The 18,868-nt window shown below is 33.1% G+C and overlaps 6 protein-coding genes across 10 annotated transcripts in view; 2 read left to right on the top strand and 4 right to left on the bottom strand.

The window, feature by feature from the left end:
- Window positions 1-366: 366 nt before the first annotated feature.
- On the top strand, window positions 367-5,265 carry LOC149902158 (leukocyte surface antigen CD53-like). Its single transcript, XM_090110069.1, has 6 exons — window positions 367-540; window positions 2,914-2,998; window positions 3,659-3,850; window positions 4,151-4,405; window positions 4,740-4,871; window positions 5,077-5,265. Exons 2-6 carry the CDS (start codon window positions 2,921-2,923, stop codon window positions 5,122-5,124), a joined length of 705 nt encoding a protein of 234 aa, XP_089966195.1. The 5' UTR covers window positions 367-540; window positions 2,914-2,920; the 3' UTR covers window positions 5,125-5,265.
- A 68-nt stretch (window positions 5,266-5,333) lies between these two features.
- LOC149902157 (uncharacterized) lies at window positions 5,334-8,183 on the bottom strand. Of its 4 annotated transcripts, XM_090110066.1 has the most exons (11): window positions 8,019-8,183; window positions 7,756-7,929; window positions 7,492-7,554; window positions 7,163-7,324; window positions 6,949-7,080; window positions 6,772-6,848; window positions 6,602-6,691; window positions 6,366-6,521; window positions 5,954-6,081; window positions 5,636-5,742; window positions 5,334-5,528 (listed from the first exon to the last, which is right to left on the bottom strand). In XM_090110066.1, the coding sequence occupies exons 2-11, from the start codon at window positions 7,876-7,878 to the stop codon at window positions 5,352-5,354; spliced, it is 1,215 nt and encodes a 404-aa protein (XP_089966192.1). In that variant the 5' UTR covers window positions 7,879-7,929; window positions 8,019-8,183; the 3' UTR covers window positions 5,334-5,351. The 4 variants fall into 4 exon arrangements, with proteins under 4 accessions (XP_089966192.1, XP_089966191.1, XP_089966193.1 ...); XM_090110065.1 differs by having other exon boundaries at window positions 7,756-8,183; XM_090110067.1 differs by lacking the exon at window positions 6,602-6,691 and having other exon boundaries at window positions 7,756-8,183.
- A 404-nt stretch (window positions 8,184-8,587) lies between these two features.
- On the bottom strand, window positions 8,588-9,610 carry LOC149902156 (uncharacterized). Its single transcript, XM_090110340.1, has 3 exons — window positions 9,523-9,610; window positions 9,147-9,226; window positions 8,588-8,785 (listed from the first exon to the last, which is right to left on the bottom strand). The coding sequence occupies exons 1-3, from the start codon at window positions 9,608-9,610 to the stop codon at window positions 8,588-8,590; spliced, it is 366 nt and encodes a 121-aa protein (XP_089966466.1).
- Window positions 9,611-10,573: 963 nt separating this feature from the next.
- LOC149902155 (uncharacterized) lies at window positions 10,574-12,037 on the bottom strand. Its single transcript, XM_090109961.1, has 3 exons — window positions 11,947-12,037; window positions 11,201-11,280; window positions 10,574-10,762 (listed from the first exon to the last, which is right to left on the bottom strand). Exons 1-3 carry the CDS (start codon window positions 12,035-12,037, stop codon window positions 10,574-10,576), a joined length of 360 nt encoding a protein of 119 aa, XP_089966087.1.
- A 1,407-nt stretch (window positions 12,038-13,444) lies between these two features.
- Window positions 13,445-15,522, top strand: LOC149902154 (uncharacterized). Its single transcript, XM_090109923.1, has 6 exons — window positions 13,445-13,492; window positions 13,685-13,879; window positions 14,112-14,288; window positions 14,588-14,680; window positions 14,947-15,066; window positions 15,292-15,522. The coding sequence occupies exons 1-6, from the start codon at window positions 13,445-13,447 to the stop codon at window positions 15,520-15,522; spliced, it is 864 nt and encodes a 287-aa protein (XP_089966049.1).
- Window positions 15,523-16,047: 525 nt separating this feature from the next.
- LOC149902153 (protein kinase C-binding protein NELL1-like) overlaps window positions 16,048-18,868 on the bottom strand; it is a 36,884-nt gene continuing 34,063 nt past the window's right edge. Inside the window, exons 17-18 of one of the 2 annotated variants that reach the window (XM_090110270.1) lie at window positions 18,069-18,118; window positions 16,048-16,507 (exon numbers count right to left, since the gene is read on the bottom strand). In XM_090110270.1, the coding sequence (XP_089966396.1) occupies window positions 16,414-16,507; window positions 18,069-18,118 (144 nt within the window). In that variant the 3' untranslated portion in view covers window positions 16,048-16,413. The remainder of the gene's footprint in view (window positions 16,508-18,068; window positions 18,119-18,868) is intronic. The other variant, XM_090110271.1, reaches the window with a different exon arrangement.

Here is an 18,868-nt window from a genome sequence, read left to right as displayed (position 1 = left end):
ATGATGATTATATATTTATGCAAATAGAAAAAGCGATGTGATCGTAAAAACGTAAGTTCATACGATCGTTAAATGGGCGTGGTAGAGCCTATATTTTGACCATGGCCTATTTAATGTTTTGGCCATTAAATGCTTTTAGTATATACCTAGTTACTGAATAATTATCATTATGGATGCAATACTTCTCTACATTGTATCCTATACTAATTACCTAGTAATTGCGATGCTATTTGCAGTACTAGTGCGTAGTAACGCAGTTCGTAAGGAGCCGCGCACAGCCCCAGGCAGTTCTATAAACAATTTTAAAGTATGTGTATCGCATTCGAAGGTTGTCCCATACAGGCTGGTGGGGCGTTGCGTGCCGAACTCGTAAAACAAACCAGTTGGATTGTTATCACCGACCACGGTTGACCTTTTTACGCTTTTTACACGTACTGAATGAACTTGCTTGTTTTGTGTTTACGCTATAGTATTCGTGTAAAGTGATGATTAAGTGAAATTCTGTATTGGATCATTATATTGTGGACGCTATTTCTGACGGTGATTATTTGTTTATTGTATCGTTTATGCTAGCGTTTTTAAAGAATGTCGTTATCCGTAATAGATGTTAATATTTTATGTTGAATGAAAGTGTTGAAGAAGTGTAACGCTACAAATTGTATGCAACTTTCACTTATCTAACGCGAGAGAAGGGATCAGGTGGACCTTGTATAAACCCCTCACCTTGAGTGATGCGTCCGCGCAATACTGTACCTACCTATACTTATATGCTTGTACTAAACCTACATACCACAATACATACTTACGTCACGGTAAGCCATATAAACACGATGACCAAAGGCATAACAACTTTTCAGCACACAGTAAACTTCTTCAAGTTCTGAGACTGTATTATAGAGTTATTTAGGGAATATATTTGATGAAGGTTTTTTTGTTCGGAATTTTTTTATTTATTTATTGTACATAAAAAAATTCTACACCAAGCATTCAGTAGGTAAAACAAATATTGGCGGTAAAAGCAGTAATTCCCGTTTCCCGCGCTTTCATTCAACAAAGTAACCGTCAGATAATATTTATCTTTATCTCTAGGAGCTGCTGTTACGGAACAATAACTTGATCTGCGACGGAACTCCAATAAGAAATTGTTTTGTAATCGTATAGGTAGCTTATGTGGGACTTCCATTTTGCGTTAGGTGCCTAGTATAGGTACCTACTTATGTGCGTGATGGTGTCGATTACGGTCTTTACTAGATACCCAATCCATTCCCCATTATTGAGCTAGTTTTTCTACTCATGTGGCTAAGTACACAATTTAGTAAATGGCTTTCTATTATTTACGTACGTACTTTATAAATTTTGGAACAAGATTGACCTAAATTAAACATAATATACCTAATCTCTTTTGTGGGGGCACATAATGTTCATGCTTTGTAGCTGTATCTAGGCATTAATTGTTTTTAATTCTAACACGTGGGTGAGCTCGGTGATACGTGTTAAACAAAAGGTTAAGTTTCTCGGAGATGAGAGATATGAGTCAAATTGCAAGTATGCATAAACTGGAATTATGTTGTCACATGTTAATGTGATGTACTTACATTTGTCTATTAATATTTGATTACTATTACTGTTAGAGTAGGTCATGTAGGTATGTTATTTTCAGATTCGTCCTTATGTTTTCAATATTATAAATATTTAATATTATAAATGCTAAAGTAATTCTGTTCGTGTCTGCTCTCCTTCACACCTTAACTACTGAACCGATTTGGATGAAATTTGGCACAAAGATAATTTGAGACATGCCCCCCTAGTCAAGTGGCTTTCTGTTAGCGTAGCGTTCAATAGAATAGACTACGAATGTATGAGATGGACGTAGGCTGTAGATAAACGTATCTACAGGTTACGTCAATCTCATACATTCGTAGTCTATTCTATTGAACGCTACGCTAACAGAAAGCCACTTGACTAGGGGGGCTGATAAGGGACACGCGAACTATGCGGGTTTTCCTTTGACGACGAGGGCGAAGCTGCAGGCGGATAGCTAGTACATTTATGTATTTATCATCTATATTATATTTAAACATCAGCAAATTATTCACCAAAATCCCACTCGTGTATAATATACACAGTAGCAGTATAATCGGTTCATTAGTAGAAAAACCTAAAAGGCAGACATTTTTTTTAATGTGTTTCTTCTTTATATAGATATTGTTTAACAAGTATTTCGATATAATACAAACATATATTACACAATTATCTGCTTTATGAATACATAGTATAATAGCTGTGATAATAGTAGATACACAAGCCACGAACAAAAAAAGTGATGTGGGTAGTTACTAAATTTATTGTAAATTAAAAGGGGGTAAAGTTCTATATACAATGACAGTAGTTTATAAATCGAAACTAGCATGGAGTGTAGAAAGAAAGATGTTTTTTACAAGAATCATTTTTGAAAATCAAAATTGATAAAATTGAATTATCTTCACTGCTAATTATTTTAGTGGGATGAAGAAGATTCTAAATATAAGACCCAGATTAACGCATAATCATGGTGCATCAAAAACAAAATATTCCGAAAGGCATTGGAGGTAAACCACGGCTCACTAGATCAGTATTTGTTTTTATTGGTTTATAGGATGTTCGTAATAATTTTGGTATCTTATATTCTTTAATATTTCATTTATAAATGGAAGATCAAATATCTCCTCATGATGAACGGTAATTATTTTACTTTACATAATAAATGAAAAATTCAAAGCAATAAAAAATCCTAGGTTTGAAATAATTCACAATTATCATATGGGATTAGGTAGTTATTGTATGAATTATATCCGTTTGGTATAATTACTAGTAATAATCGTTAGGATAATCTTTGTTGAATATTGAGTGTTCAATACAAATAATGTAATTTAGGGTGGCGATGGCGATGAGCGGCGCGATGGACAGCTGCGGCCGGTGTATGAAGGTTTCCCTGGTCGCCATTAATGTTGTCACATTTGTAAGTAAATATTTTCTTTTTTTTATTATAAAACCTTATAAAGCAGTGGCCATGAACATGGATATAATAAAATCAAAATCAAAGATGAAACTAGAAGAATCAAAAATATACCGGCCAGATTCTTTTTCGGTTAAAAAACGTTTAATTAAGAAAACAAACCAATAAAGCTGCAAAGAATATTAAATAGGTTCTCAACTTGATAGCCAGAGTGAACTGAGACCCTTCAAGTTTTTTTCAAATCCTTTTGTAGAAACTAGTCTTTCCATCACTTTATTGTTATTAATTATACCTATATACATATACATCTCAATGTGCGTTAAGCATTTAATAATTTTTTACGCCTTATTTTTTACATCAAATGCTACATGCTATTATTTTAAAACTTGCATTTCTGAAAATAGATACACAAACAATATTGTACTTTAATAGAAATATTGAGAAGATAAAGTTATTAGCAGCAGTTATTTATATTCTTAAATTTCTATACTAATTGCAACATTTCGTAAACTACTTGACCTATGCACGTGAATAAACAGATGATTTTAGGGACAGCTTGAGATAAAGGCAATCTAGGGATTGTCATAATAATTGCGGAATCTCGACCAAAATCGTTCAATGAAATTAACGAGGTTATCGGCTCTTAAAAGTATTATTTTCCAGTTGGGTGGTCTGCTAGCAGTAGCGATAGGAGCATGGATTTGGACGTCCCGGTCTTTCTCGAGCACGCTCATGAGCAATAACATGTTTATTGCTTCTGTGGTCGTGGTCGTGGCCATGGGCGCCGCCATCATGCTGCTGTCCTTCCTTGGCTGCTGCGGCGCCGCTAAGGAAGTCAAGTGCATGCTGTTGACGGTAATTCTTTTTTGTAATTGATACGAAATATTATAAGGTCTTATAAGGTTTAATACATTTTAAATATATTTTCATGAGAATTATCTACTAGTTTGATATTTAGTTTTATAGCATTTAAATGCTTATAAATGATAAATTTTAAAAAATTTTAAACAAATTCATCAACAGTCGTCGAGCGAGGTGGGCGCGAGATCGACTTTTTTCTATTCTTTAAAAAATTCTCATTTATATAAGCTATACTTAGTTATGTTTAAATTTTGAATGTGATGGGTAATCTCAAATATCATTTTTCGCTTTCAGTATTACATCCTGGTATTCATAATCTTCGTCGCAATGCTAGTTGGCGGGATCCTTTTATTTGTGTTCCGGGAGAAGGTCCTCTCGACACTGGACCGGGAGATGCACGCGTCTATCCCTAACTATGGAGTGAAGCACGAATACACCAAAGCGTGGGACGACACACAGACGTATCTGCAGTGCTGTGGTGTCAAGAGCCATAACGACTGGAACGGCAATGTTCCTGAGAGCTGCTGTAAGGAGCTGTACCCGGGCAAGGTGCGTTAATATAAACAATCATATCGGAGAATCCTGAAAATACATGTACATTACAAAATATAGGTACATGTATTTTCAGGATTTTCCGAAATCTTTATTTATTAACTAGTAACGTATAAATTTGATAACATGGTTCATCTTGGAAAACAATTCGCAACTGACTGCAATATTATGTTATAAAAAATATCTAAAGAATGTCCAAAAATATAAGTGTTATCTCAATCCCTTTTTTTTAAAAAACCTGCAAGAACTATTCAGTGTTATGTGGAAAAACTGTATCTAAACATAAAAAATAAACTACCCCGTTACCGTAAAATAATATGTTATTTTTCAGCGGCTGGACTGCAAATATTCGCCAAACCCGACCACTATGCACATGGACGGGTGTCTCAACAAGACCATCGACTTGCTTCGCGAAGACGCCGCGTATGTCGGCGCAGTAGCTATTATTGTAGCCTTGGTTATGGTATGTGATGTGTGATATAATTTTTTTTATGAATATCATCAGTAAAAAGGTTAATTTATTACTCTTTATTTAAATAATATTAAAGTACCCCCACTTAGAATCATTATTATTATGATAGATCAAATTTGAATCTTGTGAATAATAGTCACTGAGTTACCTTCTGAATAGCTTTAAATTTAATCATAACATTACTACATTTTTTCAGGTATTGGCGTTAATCTTCTCTTGTGGATTATTCGTGAAAATAGAGTGACGGAAAAGACTTCTTTGTTGATTAAGTATTTTGACTGTAATTAGGATAACTTCGGTTAATTGGATGTTTCGCGTTGAACGTGCGTAATACATTTTTAATTTATTTCTCAAATTAAGGAGCAAATAAAATAAAATGATTTGATTTTATTGTTTTATTCATAATATAAAACACCCTGATACATAAATGTAAAGAAAAAATATAAGTATATAAAAAAAAATATCTTCGTGTCAATTTTTAGCTTTTCGTCGTGGTGGGAATTTTATAGTATTTGGATTGCCTTCCTTATACTGATTAGTGCGAGTGTACCAGCCGCAGCTCTTAATGATGCAGTCAGATGTAGTAGTCCCCAAGGGCAGACCTAAAGCACTGATTCTTTCTAGTGCTTGTGCTGGCCCTCCTATTATCTGAAATATGAATATTATTTATTTTTTTATCTATACATAGAAAAATATAGAAATGTATATAATGGAGAGTGACAACAAAGAATTAAAGATATTTGAATTATCTTTACCCTGCCGAAGACAACATGCTTGCCATCAAATTGTGGCAGGGGTTTGAAAATTATGTTGAACTGTCCGCACACTTCATTATCCGATGTTACCACCATTGATAAGACTCCTTTAAATATTATAGAACATTTTAAATTCTAAATAATGTAGTTATGTAATATGTATGCCTATAAAAATCAGTAGATGCTTTTTTATTTAAAATACCAATATTACCTTAAATTATTATATTACCCATCACTACACAAGTATGAATGAAAAATGGTTAATTCGACTTAATAATACCTAGTGGCTAGTATTATTTGTACCGTGTACGTAGTTACCTGGAACGGAATGTTTAAGCCGTAGACATTCAGGTTCCATAGGATCAGTCTGACCTTCCGGTAAGTAGCAACCGAATCCATTATCTTTGGTAACGTCGCCACCTCGACAGTACAAGTCCGGTACTACTCTAGAATTAAACGCAATACGCAAAACGCAAAAAAGCAATTGCTAAATTATATCTACTTACCAAATACATTTTTGCATATAAGTAGAGAAAGGTAAGAGATACGTTATTTATTGTATTTATTACTATTGCCACATAATAATAACTAGTAAGTATTGCTATTGTGCAGTTATTCAGTCTTCGAATTTAGCCTTTCCTTCACGCTTATTCAAAAGTTACAACAATAATGTATGCCAATTAAATCACACCACGTTCCTAGTAAATAGTAGTTCAATAAGGAAAAGTACCTGAATATTCTAGTACCCGTATAAGCGTGACCCCTTTTATCACCTTTCACAAGACTGAGAAACAGTTGACAGGTTCGGGGTGCAATATCATTAAACAGTTCAATAGTGACTCGTCCGATTTTAGACCCTCCAACTACCCAAATATCCATAGAAACTCTAAAATAAGCGGATTAAATACATATATTAAAATATATAATAGCTGTTATCAAATATACAGTGAACAATGTAATGATTACTTTGTGCGATTTGCGTTAGGTGGTTTGTCAAAAGCAGGATCTCTTATATCACGATCAATCTTTTCAGTTTTGAACAAAATAAAGGGTAAACTGTAGACAGAAAAAAACTAATATAATTTTACATAATATTAAATTGTTTAAATATCGGTATATCCAAATGAGCTGCTTACGATGCTCCCAATATTAATTTATGCTTAGTATCCTTCCAAAGTTCTTCAAGTTCTTTCGTAAGTGGTTGCTCGGATCTCTGGAATAAAATTTCATGTATCTTACTAGTTTTGTTTAGAATTTACATACATACTTTATTATTTTATGAAGGATTTATTACAATATTAAGGATTACTAACAGCAATCAAGAGTCGGGAATAAAAATATAAGTTCTGTCTTCGAATTTCATCCAGCACTCTTTGCCTTTGCTTACACAAAAGTTTATTATATGTGTCCGTAAGCTCCGGATACATCCAACAATCTACAAAACCCTGAAATTCGCCAAGGATATTTAAAATGTTAATATTATTTGTTTGGTATTTGAAGTAGTAAGCCATAAGAAAAATAAATTACTCCGGTCCGTTGTATAAGATTGATGCGTTTTAGCAATTCCTTGTTAACATTCATGTTTTCTTCAAGTTGTCGGGCGTAGTAGTCCAAGCGACGAGGCTTTAAATATAATTCTGGAAAAAGTTCTGGGGGGTGGTCGTCCACTTTGTGTTTGGCCATTTGCAACTGTAATTATTTACAAGCGAAATTTACCGTCATTCCTAAACACCCTTTGTACCAGTTTAACTATAGATAGACTCTATATTCGATTAGTAATACATATTACCTAATCTATAATAACCATAGAAATCAAAAAAATTGTTAGCATAGACAGAGAGAAAAGGTTTTCTTACCTCCTTTTGATGATTGCACCATGTTGCATAAAAATCTTTTGATAGAAGAGGGAATCTTGGTGGCTGTTAAAAATATAAAAATATTAGCTTATATAAGCTTATTAATAAGTGTTAATTGTACTGTGAAGCTGTACCAAAATAATTAGTTAAAATATTTATACCTATAAAAATCGGTTGGGTGGCTGAAAATTCAAGGATACAGGAACAGGTAGCATAGAAGAACATTGTGTTGTCAAACGGTTTTATTTATAAGAAGTTACTTACTAATTTGAACTCCCTCGGTTTACGAACACGAGGTGGGCGAGGCCGCTCAGGCTCCGGTGGCGGAGTTCGCAGTAACGGGTTTTCAAGCAATTCATCACACGCACGTTCGCGATATGGCAACATTTTGTGAAACTACTTCCAAAACTTCTTTCAATTTTAATCATTCAAGCACAACTAGATAGGTATGATACTAAACATTAAAATTGGATTTTGATAAAATATATTTTTTATATCAACACAGTTAAAAATTAAAATATACTTGCCGATGAGATCTTCTACCAAACGTAGGATAGGATAGGACTTTCCTTTTGATAGGATATTCCTTTATATGGGAGGTAGTCTCCAAGTATATATCTGAATTTTCATTTAATTTATAAAACTTTAAATCAAACTCAACATTGAAAAGATTTAATAAAAAGTATTGAAGAATAAACAATACGGTATGAAGTGACTTGAATTTGACATAAAGAAGAATAAATATTATTTATTTATATGTAAGTACAGAATATATAATAGTAGCTACACGCAATGTAAGGTCCACGTAAGGTCATAAAGAAGGTGTAAAAGGTGGTAAAAGACTGGTAAAAGTATTAAGTCCCGTGTCCCCTAGTGGGGTATGGGGCAGATGAATTTTGCACTTGAATTAGGTTAATGAATGTAAAAAAAATAAAAACACAATAAGTAACACTCGGGCAATCTTACTTGAATATTACTTGAGATACGAAGATATACGATATGATACGATATGAATATTACTATTACTTACTTACTTGAGTTGTAACTAAATAATTAAAATCGGTATGAAATCAAAGAGCTTATATTTTGTCTTAAATTATTTAGAATATTGTATTTTCACGCAATTTTTAACAGGAATACCCTTAGCAATGACTGTATAAGAAGACTTGCTGTACTGTAGTCTTCTGTACTTTATGTTGACAGTATTGATTTCGGGGTCAAAGTCTACTTTTGGTGGGGCTCGCCAATTATCCACTTCCACTCGAACGTATGTCAGATCCATACAATAAGGTACCTGTAAATTGATGAATTGTATGTTTTGTAATGTATTGTAATGTAATTGATGATGATGAAAAAAATTAAAATGATGACGTATTTAATCAAGTTTCACGGAAGCATAGTAAGGACTTATTACTAGTATTTAGTTACATAATATTGGATATGGCTCATGGCTGGTTCCAATGGAAGCTGTAGAAATCTAGACGGTTATAAATAATCATACTAACAATTATATGGATATTAAATTTATCTGAAATAAATTAATAAACATGTTATAGGTATTGATCATATGGCCATTGTGAATAATAAGTTTGAATGAATAATACGTTTCTATGAAAAATAGGTTTATTATTTTCTTAACCATTTAACAAACTTACTTTTAGTGGTACTTTCACATTTTTCTCTAATAATCCAATATTACCGGATGTTGAATATGCCACGCGTCCTTCATTTGTTCCTAATGTAAACGATAAAAAGATTTAAAAGTTTGTGAAAATTGTAAATTAATTTAATGCTTTTACTCTGTTATTCATTTCAGTCTCCTATATTATTTCTTTTGATTTTAGTTGGTTCAGTTATTTAAGTTATTCAGTTATTTAAGTTTCAGTTATTTCAGACTGATAAGTGCATTTTTTAAATATACTTTCTACTTCTTTAAAATATATCTTCCTATTTATCACAGAACAGATAAAAAGATTTGTACGTAAATTAAACAAAGAAGTATTAATTAGCTAATTAGTGTGGATAACATACCGAATTCGAATACATCTACTGTGTCACTTTTACATTCTAATTTGTTCAAGAATGCACATAAAAAAGTAAATACAACAAGTGTCCTCATTGTGCTTCATAAAACAGAAGTAACCATACATTATGATTAGAGACATTTAAAACTTGGAAAATGTTAAAATTTCCTCAATTTATAATAGCGTTGTTCGCAAATTGAGCATGACATTAAAGTTGATAAAAGAACTTACGGTAGTCAATGCAAATGCTCATTATGTCAGCCTTAGTATTCAGTAAGTATGCTCTTGGACAGTAGTCAATAAAAATTTCCTAAAGAACCAGTTAGCCACTAACAGACCGACTCTACATTCAGTTCGAGGCCGCTCTACATATTATGGTTTTAAAGAACTTGCTCTCTTGCTGCGAAATTGGTTCCATGTGTTATTCTGTGCGTTCAACCCACTATTACTCTTAATTTCTTACCGTTACGATATAATTCTGCCGTATAGAAACCAGAACTTATGTCTTTGAACAGCTTGTGTACCTATGAAATGTGAACATTATTCCTGGTTATGTCCAGGTTTGATTTCCATAGGTATTCATGTGTGTTCATATTTTATTTGTAACAGATTCACAATTTAACTAATATTTATGAAAGGTAATGATATTTTCTGTTATTTTTCTTTACGATTAACTCTAATATCCATCGTCTCTATTAAAAAACTTTCTGTGAAGAGGTTCGTCACCGGTCACTACATTAAATACTAATGTTTTTCTAGAAGATTGTCTCAAGGATATATTGTCAATTGTTTTTAATAAAGAAGCACAAAACATCAGACTAGGCAAAATTTTGGGATAAAAATAAAACAAAAATAAAAAGATTCACTTCATATAATTATTATTTTATAAATATTACATTTATAAATATAGGAAGATGGCCCGTCCTATAATGTATATTGAATTCCTATTATGTAGAAGAATGTATATTCCTGATTTAACATAACTATGAACTCAAATATATATTTTTTAATATTAGTAATTTCTTATTATCCTTTTGTACTGCGGAGAGCGAATTTCACTAATACGGTTGACCGCATATACTTGATTGCACAGCTTTGGCAGTTACCGTATAGCTGGAAATGCTGAACTGTCCTCGTCGGTATCTGATGCGGACCGTGTTCACGTCTGCGTCGAAATCCACCTTTGGAGGCCCGATAGCGTTATCTACGTCTACCCGCACGTATCTCAACTCCATGCAGTATGGTAACTGAAATGGAAACAGATCTTACAGGTCTCATGACAAGATTTGCTGAAAATTATGCCTAGTTTTTGGGTATTATATTTCATTAAGTAAAATTTTTACCACTTTTAGGCAGGACTGGATTATTATCAGACTTTTTAGTGAATACGTCCGAGTCTTGACATTATCTAATAAAATGGATGTTACATATCTAGACAGAGTAAGAGTTTTATGTTTTTTTAGGATGAAAGCAACTAAGGAAAGCATAAAACGAATCGATATGATACGATCTTTCAATTGTTAAATGCTAAAGAAATTGTTGGAAAATTCTTTTCAAATAGAGAATTATGTTACCTAATAGAGAATTATGGACCGTATATAACAGTTGAAGAGAATTTATTCAATTTCCTAGAAAGTTCCTAGAAAATATAGATTTATAAAATATGTACTTATGTAGTTACTTACAATAATAGGTACGTCGACATTTTTTTCCAGTACACCAATTTTACCAGATTTTGTAAATGCAACGTGTCCTTCATTATTACCTGGGGATGAGCAATTAAAGGTGTCAATAGTACTTAATAAATTACATATAATGTTGTGTTTAAAACATTTATCTACTCAAAAACGTTTCTTTAGTATCTGCTTTCCGAACCGAAGATGAATGGAAAAACTAGAAGTTTAATCAATTAAACAAATTCACTATTCATTAGGTACTTATTTTATGGTTGGTAATATATGAAACGTGTTTCCTAAGATTACGGATTGATCATGCGCAGCGGTGACTAATCAGTTCCAAACTATATTCTTAACTTATCATAATATTCATACATATATGTAGTAGGTGTGTACAATGTAAATCCAACTCAAAACTTTTACATGAAAATTTAAAATATAATTTTAGAAAAATAATAATAAACCTGTGGAATGAACATAGAACAGCTTGCGCATCAAATGATTATATATATTGAGAGAATACGTGTATTAAAGATAATACGATGAAACTCTACCCGATCATGTAAAACGAATGATTTGGGTAAGGAAAATTTATAAGCACTTTAACTTGGACACTAAGAAGAACTTTAAAGATATATTTTATTTTTGTTACGAATGAAATGAAAAAAAGCACTTAGTATATGAATTTTAATTTCAGAATATTTTCTTTGTATAGCCGGCACGCATCGAAGCTTGGCTGCATAGATTTAACTTACCGAACTCAAAAACATCTACAGTACTACTATCTGCACAACAGTATGAATTAAGAGCCAAAATAAATAAAACACCAAATATAAACGACTTCATAGTTAATACAAAATAGTAAAAAACACTTGCATCTCAACATATATAGCTATAGATCTTTAAACCATGTATTCAGGGCCGCCGCGGCCGTTTGTTGTTTTTAGGCTGCCCTGGTTTAATTGCAAGTAGGCTACTGGCTAGGTACTAGTTTTGTTAATAATATAATTCATTCGCTTTTTATGGATTTTATTTTCACACCAAAAACAATAAAATACATTTTCCCTGTTTTAAGTCTTGGAATACCTTGGATTTCAATAAAATATACTTTTTATTTGCCGCTTTCAGGACATGCCGCCCGCCCATGCGATGTGCTATGAACATTTACATACATTGTAAACACCCGCCTTGCGGCGGCCCTGTATAGATTAACAAATCAATAAGTAAATTACTGTCTAAAGGGGTTATTTTACAATAACCAATGCTCATATTATGTTCCGTTTGCCTTCCGTGGCTAATTGTTAGAGGATCATTTTAATTACATATTATCGCGATTTAAGGTTCATTAGTAGAACATTATTTTTCATATTTTGTAACATTAAAAATTAATGAAGTATTTGCTAAATTGCATAATTTGTTCCGGATTACCAAACGTTTTATCATGGTTCCATGTAAAAATGAATAAAATTATTTGAAAAGTAAACTTGAAATATCAAATAGTTATACAAATTTATAACAAAACATAATTGAAAGCCATTCTTCCTATGTATTAGTATTAACGCACTTACGTAGTTTTTATATAGGTTTGTTGTTTTACTTGGCCAATTTACTTGGTTTGTAGGTTTATCTCAATACTCATATAATATCCTTAGTTCCTAATTCCTGAAGATTCCAGGCTTAGATTACAAAATAAAATAAAAGGATTCCAGGTATACAGGCAGTGCATGATTCCTAGGGAAACAAAAATAAATTTTGTTTATAAATGATGCATGCGAGATTAATTACAAAAGCACTGGTTAAATAAGACCATTGTCGGATATTGTCCTTCTCACCACCATCAGGCCTGAGGGAGGGCAAAGTGACTTAAAGACTTAAGAATTTGGGGACCTCATGCCACATATTTTTATTTAAGGAATACGAGAGACATAGTAGAGAAACCTGGCTGCTTAGATGATTATTAGGTGATAGAGTTCGAACGGTGGCCACTCGTAGCAATGAATACATTAATTAAGCCCGTCATTACAAAATTTTCGCAATCAAAATGTTATTATTTCTCTAGCTTACTGGGAGATTTTATTCTTACTGCCACTTATGGGAATAAAAAATAAACCAATACGTTGTTTTTGGTACCTTTGGCATTGGCTGTCACGCACAATTTGTTTCAAACGATATTTAAATTGATTTCAAATTCACATGTGACCCTTGTCACAAAAAAATATTCTCATTAATTATTGTTTATTCAAGAAAATCGATATGCGAAGTAGTGCTCTGATTTTATTTGTTTGTGCTGGCTTACTACTTGTGAGTACTAAGTATAATCCAATCCTGTTTGTTTGTCATGAGCGTAGCCTAATTTTTGTAGGTATACTGGTAATTGATAAGGAATATTTATGATTCATTAAGATTTAAGTACATACACTCATACATAACTATTTGTATCGCTGAGTTATACCTATATCTTAAACAGAGAATTTTTAATTATTGTATATTTAGAGTGGAGGCGCGATCCTCGGTGTATCGACGTCATGGAACCTCTTCCGCATGTCCTACTACTTCTGGACCACAGACCTTGGTGTGGAGCTCGGCGCTAGCATACTCTTCATTGCTGGAGCGCTCCTCTGCTTGCCGGCTTGTTGGCTTGCCACCCTAGTGCCGTATTACCCTAAATCTATTTCAATTTTGTCTACAGTGCGTATCTTATAAAATATAAACTTTTTTATTAATATCTAATATCAACATAGTACCTACATGGTAGAAGAAAAAAATTCAAAATATCACAAATTAATATTTTGCACCTCTTTATTTTATGTAAGAGTACACAATCGAAGTACATACGCAATCCAGTTTGATTGTATTTTACAAAAATCTGAATAAACGAGTTTGAAGTAAGAGTTGTGATATTATTATCAAAATTTCATAGTTAATGGTGTTGGTTACTGCTGCGCTGGTGCTGCTGTCCACTGGTTTGACTTCCATCACGGCATTGTCGAAAGCTACACGGGACCCATCGATGTTAAAGACGAGCATGTTACGCGCTTTGTCGGTCGAATCGCAAGATCTCGCTGTCAAAAATGCTTTCGCTGCTATGCAAATTGAGGTTTGATACGAAAATTTAGAGTATATCGCAAAGCTTAAATATCTTCATTAGTTTTCTAATGTTAGACTCGGTTATATCGCATTCGCAATAGCAATACTCGTGAAAATCGTATGAAGAAACAATAGATAAAAGCTCTGCGAACGCCACCAACTAAGACTTAGTTTAAATCGTAGGATTTTAATATCTAGTTACGTTGAGCTTATTGAGCGTCAATTAAGCATAAATTGTTTATACAATATTTACATTGTATACACTAAAACAATGGTTAGTTAATGTAATGTCTTTAATATAAATTTCAGCTGAAATGCTGCGGTGTTAATTCTTATTCTGACTGGAGCATGCATCATCGTGGTCTGCCCCCCGCCTGCTGTGGTCGTGTTATGAATGTGAAGGTTAAAGAGCTTAATTTTTTACTAATTTATTAATCTTTATTGTGATGGAAATAATTTGTAGGTCTTACAGATATTTTATTTGAATTCATAATATTTTGAATAAAAACAAAAATAATGTAGGTACATTACTTCGTAGGTTCATTATTACAACTATCAAACTGTTACCTGTTTCATTCTAATTTTATCACGTATGTGATATGGATAAATAATTTTTTTTGGAATAAATGAATTTTATTATTACTCATTATTATAAATGTTGTTTTCAGTCTGGTGACCGTTGCGAGTACCCGTTGTTCAACGAGGGCTGTCTTCGTCCTGCTGTAAATGAACTGCGCTTGTTCGTCAACTCACTCTCTGTGCTCGCGTGTTCTATTATTACTGTTATGGTGAGAATTTAAAATATGTATATATCTTAATTCATAAATTATTGTTTAATTATTATACTCACATAATGTAGAGTAAAGATAGCATGAAATGCAATTTATAAAAATTACATTAATAAAGAACAGAAATAACCTTCTACTTAATAATGCTCTTTTTACATCCCGTTATGTGGTACGACCGTACGACTTACCGTACGCGCCTATATTATAACCTGTATGTTATTTCAGGCTGTGACTCTATTCGCTACGGCTTATATTCTGGTGACGGGCGTAGCGGATCGAACCAAAACCCTACAGCCGCTACGAGTTGCTTGCTTCGCTAACACATTCATGCCCTCTAACTTAACCCCTCAAGCTAATAATCCACAACATAATGCTCCACCCAATAATCTTGGAATTACCCACATTAGTCCACCTAATCTTTACCCGTCTCTTTTACCCCCAGGTAACACAGTGTAAACCTTTTCCTATTTAAATGCACTGTATGCTCTATGGGGCTTTAGCTTTAATTTATTTCATGAATACATATTGGCTCGTTTGATTGGAAAATTGTATAAAGGAAATGTTATTTTCAAATTGTAATACGGAATTATAAAATTAATACGGAATTATAAAATTAAAATGTATCTTTTGTGTTTCACTTTATAATTTACATGTTGTTGTATGTTGTTGTAACTGAAAAACTGTTATCATATATATCTTAGGACATTGCACACTGTTGAAAATTGTGATCCGTAACGTTAGTTTACAATTTACTGCAATCATCTATCGAACATTGTTGCATCAAATTGTAAACAATATGTAAAGCTGTGATGTAAAGGGTAACAATTTTTCGACAGGTTACAATTTTGTGGAACAGATTATAATCTAACCTGTGTTTACAATTAGATATATGGTTCATAATGTATTCTGTGTAGTAAGTCAATTGTTTTTGGGAAAATATTGGAAGGTACACGAAAAAGTAATACAGCATATTATGTGGATATCTTTTTAATTGTAATTTTTTGAACACAATACAACATGCAAGCATCAGAATGCTTTATGAAATTAAGAAACCGTCATTATATATTTTCTATATTTGGTACCTATTTTTGGTTACTTTTAAATCATTCACGAAAACGATCATCTTTATACAGAGACAAACATAAACTATAATATATTACGAAAATTAGTTACAACACGGGCGGCGGCGACGCGGGCGACGGGCGGTCTCTGTGCGATATCTATTTACAGGGTTTACAGTTAGCGGCCGCGGGCGCCCGCGCCGGCGCCGCTCGCTCGGCGCGACAATTGGTTAACATTAGAGCTATCTAGAATAAATAAGGTGTGCGCGGCGCGGTCAGGGCGGCTCTAGCGCCGCGCGCCGCGGTGCTTGCGGTGCGGCCGCGCGCCGCCCAGCCACAGCGCCGCCAGCGCCAGCGCCGCCGTCAGCGCCCGCCGCGCGCTGCACACCACACGCGGTCAGCACGTGACGCGGGCACTACGTCGGGCCCAGCGAGGAGCGGACTAAGCGTTCTTACAGACGAACGGCAACTTGTGAACGGCAGCCGTCGACGCTTCAACGAATGCCGTCGACAGGTGGCGACGGCTGAAATAGCCTCTGCCATTCACAACTTGCCGTTCGTCTTTTAGAACTCTAAGCTTCATGGACACTTGGAAGCTATAATATCACTATACACTATTTGCTTCGATTCTTGTATTGTGTTTTATTCACATAGCTGCTCCTTCATTAACTGACCGAGAGATCTTAGCGATGTAAAAACGTGAATTCAAATGAATATCCGCTCCCAACTGGTACCGACCATTGAACACATAAATCTTACCAAAAAGTAACCCGCTGATAAAATATACTATATGCATGACAAAGTTATATTTACATGTAATATAAAAAAAATTGTCTACATTGTACCGCTAGGCTCTAGATAATTTGTATTAGATCTAATTAATAAGTAATTATCACAGTTTTTTCATACAGTGAGAGAAAGCAATTAAAAAAATAAATTTTCAAATACGTTGCCATACAATAAAATATTATACCAGCAAATAATTTAAGAAATAAATAAAAATTTTGTTCTAAAACTGATTCTATTCATTTACTGTAACTAATCAAAAATACTTTCTTGCATTTATTTAATATTCATTATTGCACTTGCTTCATTGATGCCTTAAATACAATTAAAAAATACTAAAATATTATGATACAATTGGAAAACATCGAGGGAATCGAACAAAAAATGAATGAAAAGGTCGTAAAGCATTTCAGTTTTATGAATAATGCACCATGCTATTAACTGAACGATGATTAGAGGCAATGGCAAATGCAACAAATCATGCGATGAATGAAAAGTATAATAATAATAATTAATCATGCAACATAACTTCTTTAAGATGTCTTCGTTTCTTTATTACGGCTTGTCACCATGAATTAGATGATTAGTTTAATTAGGATTAATCATCAACTTTTCTTTTCGGGAAATATTTATTTTTGGTCCTTCGAGGCTCTGCTATAGTATCAGAGGTTCTTAGGTACCCCACACAATAAAAGATTTAGAATTTCCCAAATTTTAAAAAATAACTTCTTTAAAAATATTTCCGAAATAAGAAATGTTCAATAGATATTAATTATTTTAAAAAATTTACAGCAGATAAATATGCTAAGATACGAGATAAGTAGTAATTAAATTATGATTAAATTATAAATAATAATATGAAACATCTTTAAATCTTCCACATTTTTTGTAAAATAAATCATTTCATTTCATAATTTTTCTTTAGTTTAGAATAAACTCAACCAAATACGCGACTTTTATTTTATTACTCTCAATAAAATAAACCATTAATTTAAAATAGTTGTTAAATTTATTTCCAATTTACTTTCAACTATCCATAACAACGCGAAATTATACAAAATAATTTGTCCACAAAGCCGTAATAAAAAACCGCCAACACAAAAGAGAACACAAGATAGCAATGTATGAATGAATAAGAAGAGTGGGGATGGTTACCGATGCACACAACACGCGAGATTGCTCACCAAAGTAGCGCACTGCCCGCCCTGCAACAAGCGAACCCGCCGTCACTCACTTCAATACGGTTGTTTTATTGATTGATTGATTGGTTGGTTGGTTGTTTGTTCGGTTGGTTGATTGATTGATTACAATACAAGTACAGTGGCGTAATGGGAGACGAAATATACTTAGGAGAAGGATTGTTTGGGCAATTTACGATACGAGAGGGGAAGGGGTTAGGTTAGACAATATCGCATCGTTATGGAGGAGAGATAATAGGCATGTCGAAAGATTTTCAAAACCTCTTCCATAATGTGTGTATACGTTTATTAAACAAGAAAAACCCTATATTTCGCTAATATACTTAAATTTAACGAAGATAAAAGCCATTTTTCAAAAAATATTTATTAACTGTGCTAAAACAGCTCACAGGTGTCATGGCGTAGGCGTGACGTCACTCTTACGTAAATACGTAATTATCTGTATGCATAGCGAAGTAAAATTAAACAAATATTTAATTATAAAGTGTTATAGAATCTAATTTCAAAGTTAAGTATAAGTATAAGTGGTGTGCAGTATTGCAATGTGAATCTACATAAAAATAATACCCAAAAAATTGTTAGTAATTGTTTAAAGTGAGAAAATAATATGAAATGATTGTATAAATTTGACGCAGAGAAACCCGAACCACATATTCGTGAATTCGCAATTATATTTCTGTTCTGAGTCGATAAAGCATACGTTAAAAAATAGAAAATAAATAAAAATGCGTATTCTTAACATATTCATAACAACAA

The sequence above is a fragment of the Colias eurytheme genome, chromosome 15, assembly GCF_061535395.1.
Source record: "Colias eurytheme isolate Ceu_HAF_F1 chromosome 15, ilColEury1 Martin Lab GWU primary, whole genome shotgun sequence".
NCBI lineage: Eukaryota > Metazoa > Arthropoda > Insecta > Lepidoptera > Pieridae > Colias > Colias eurytheme.
Note: the sequence above shows the minus strand (reverse complement) of the source record. Positions and strands in the feature narration are given on the sequence as shown.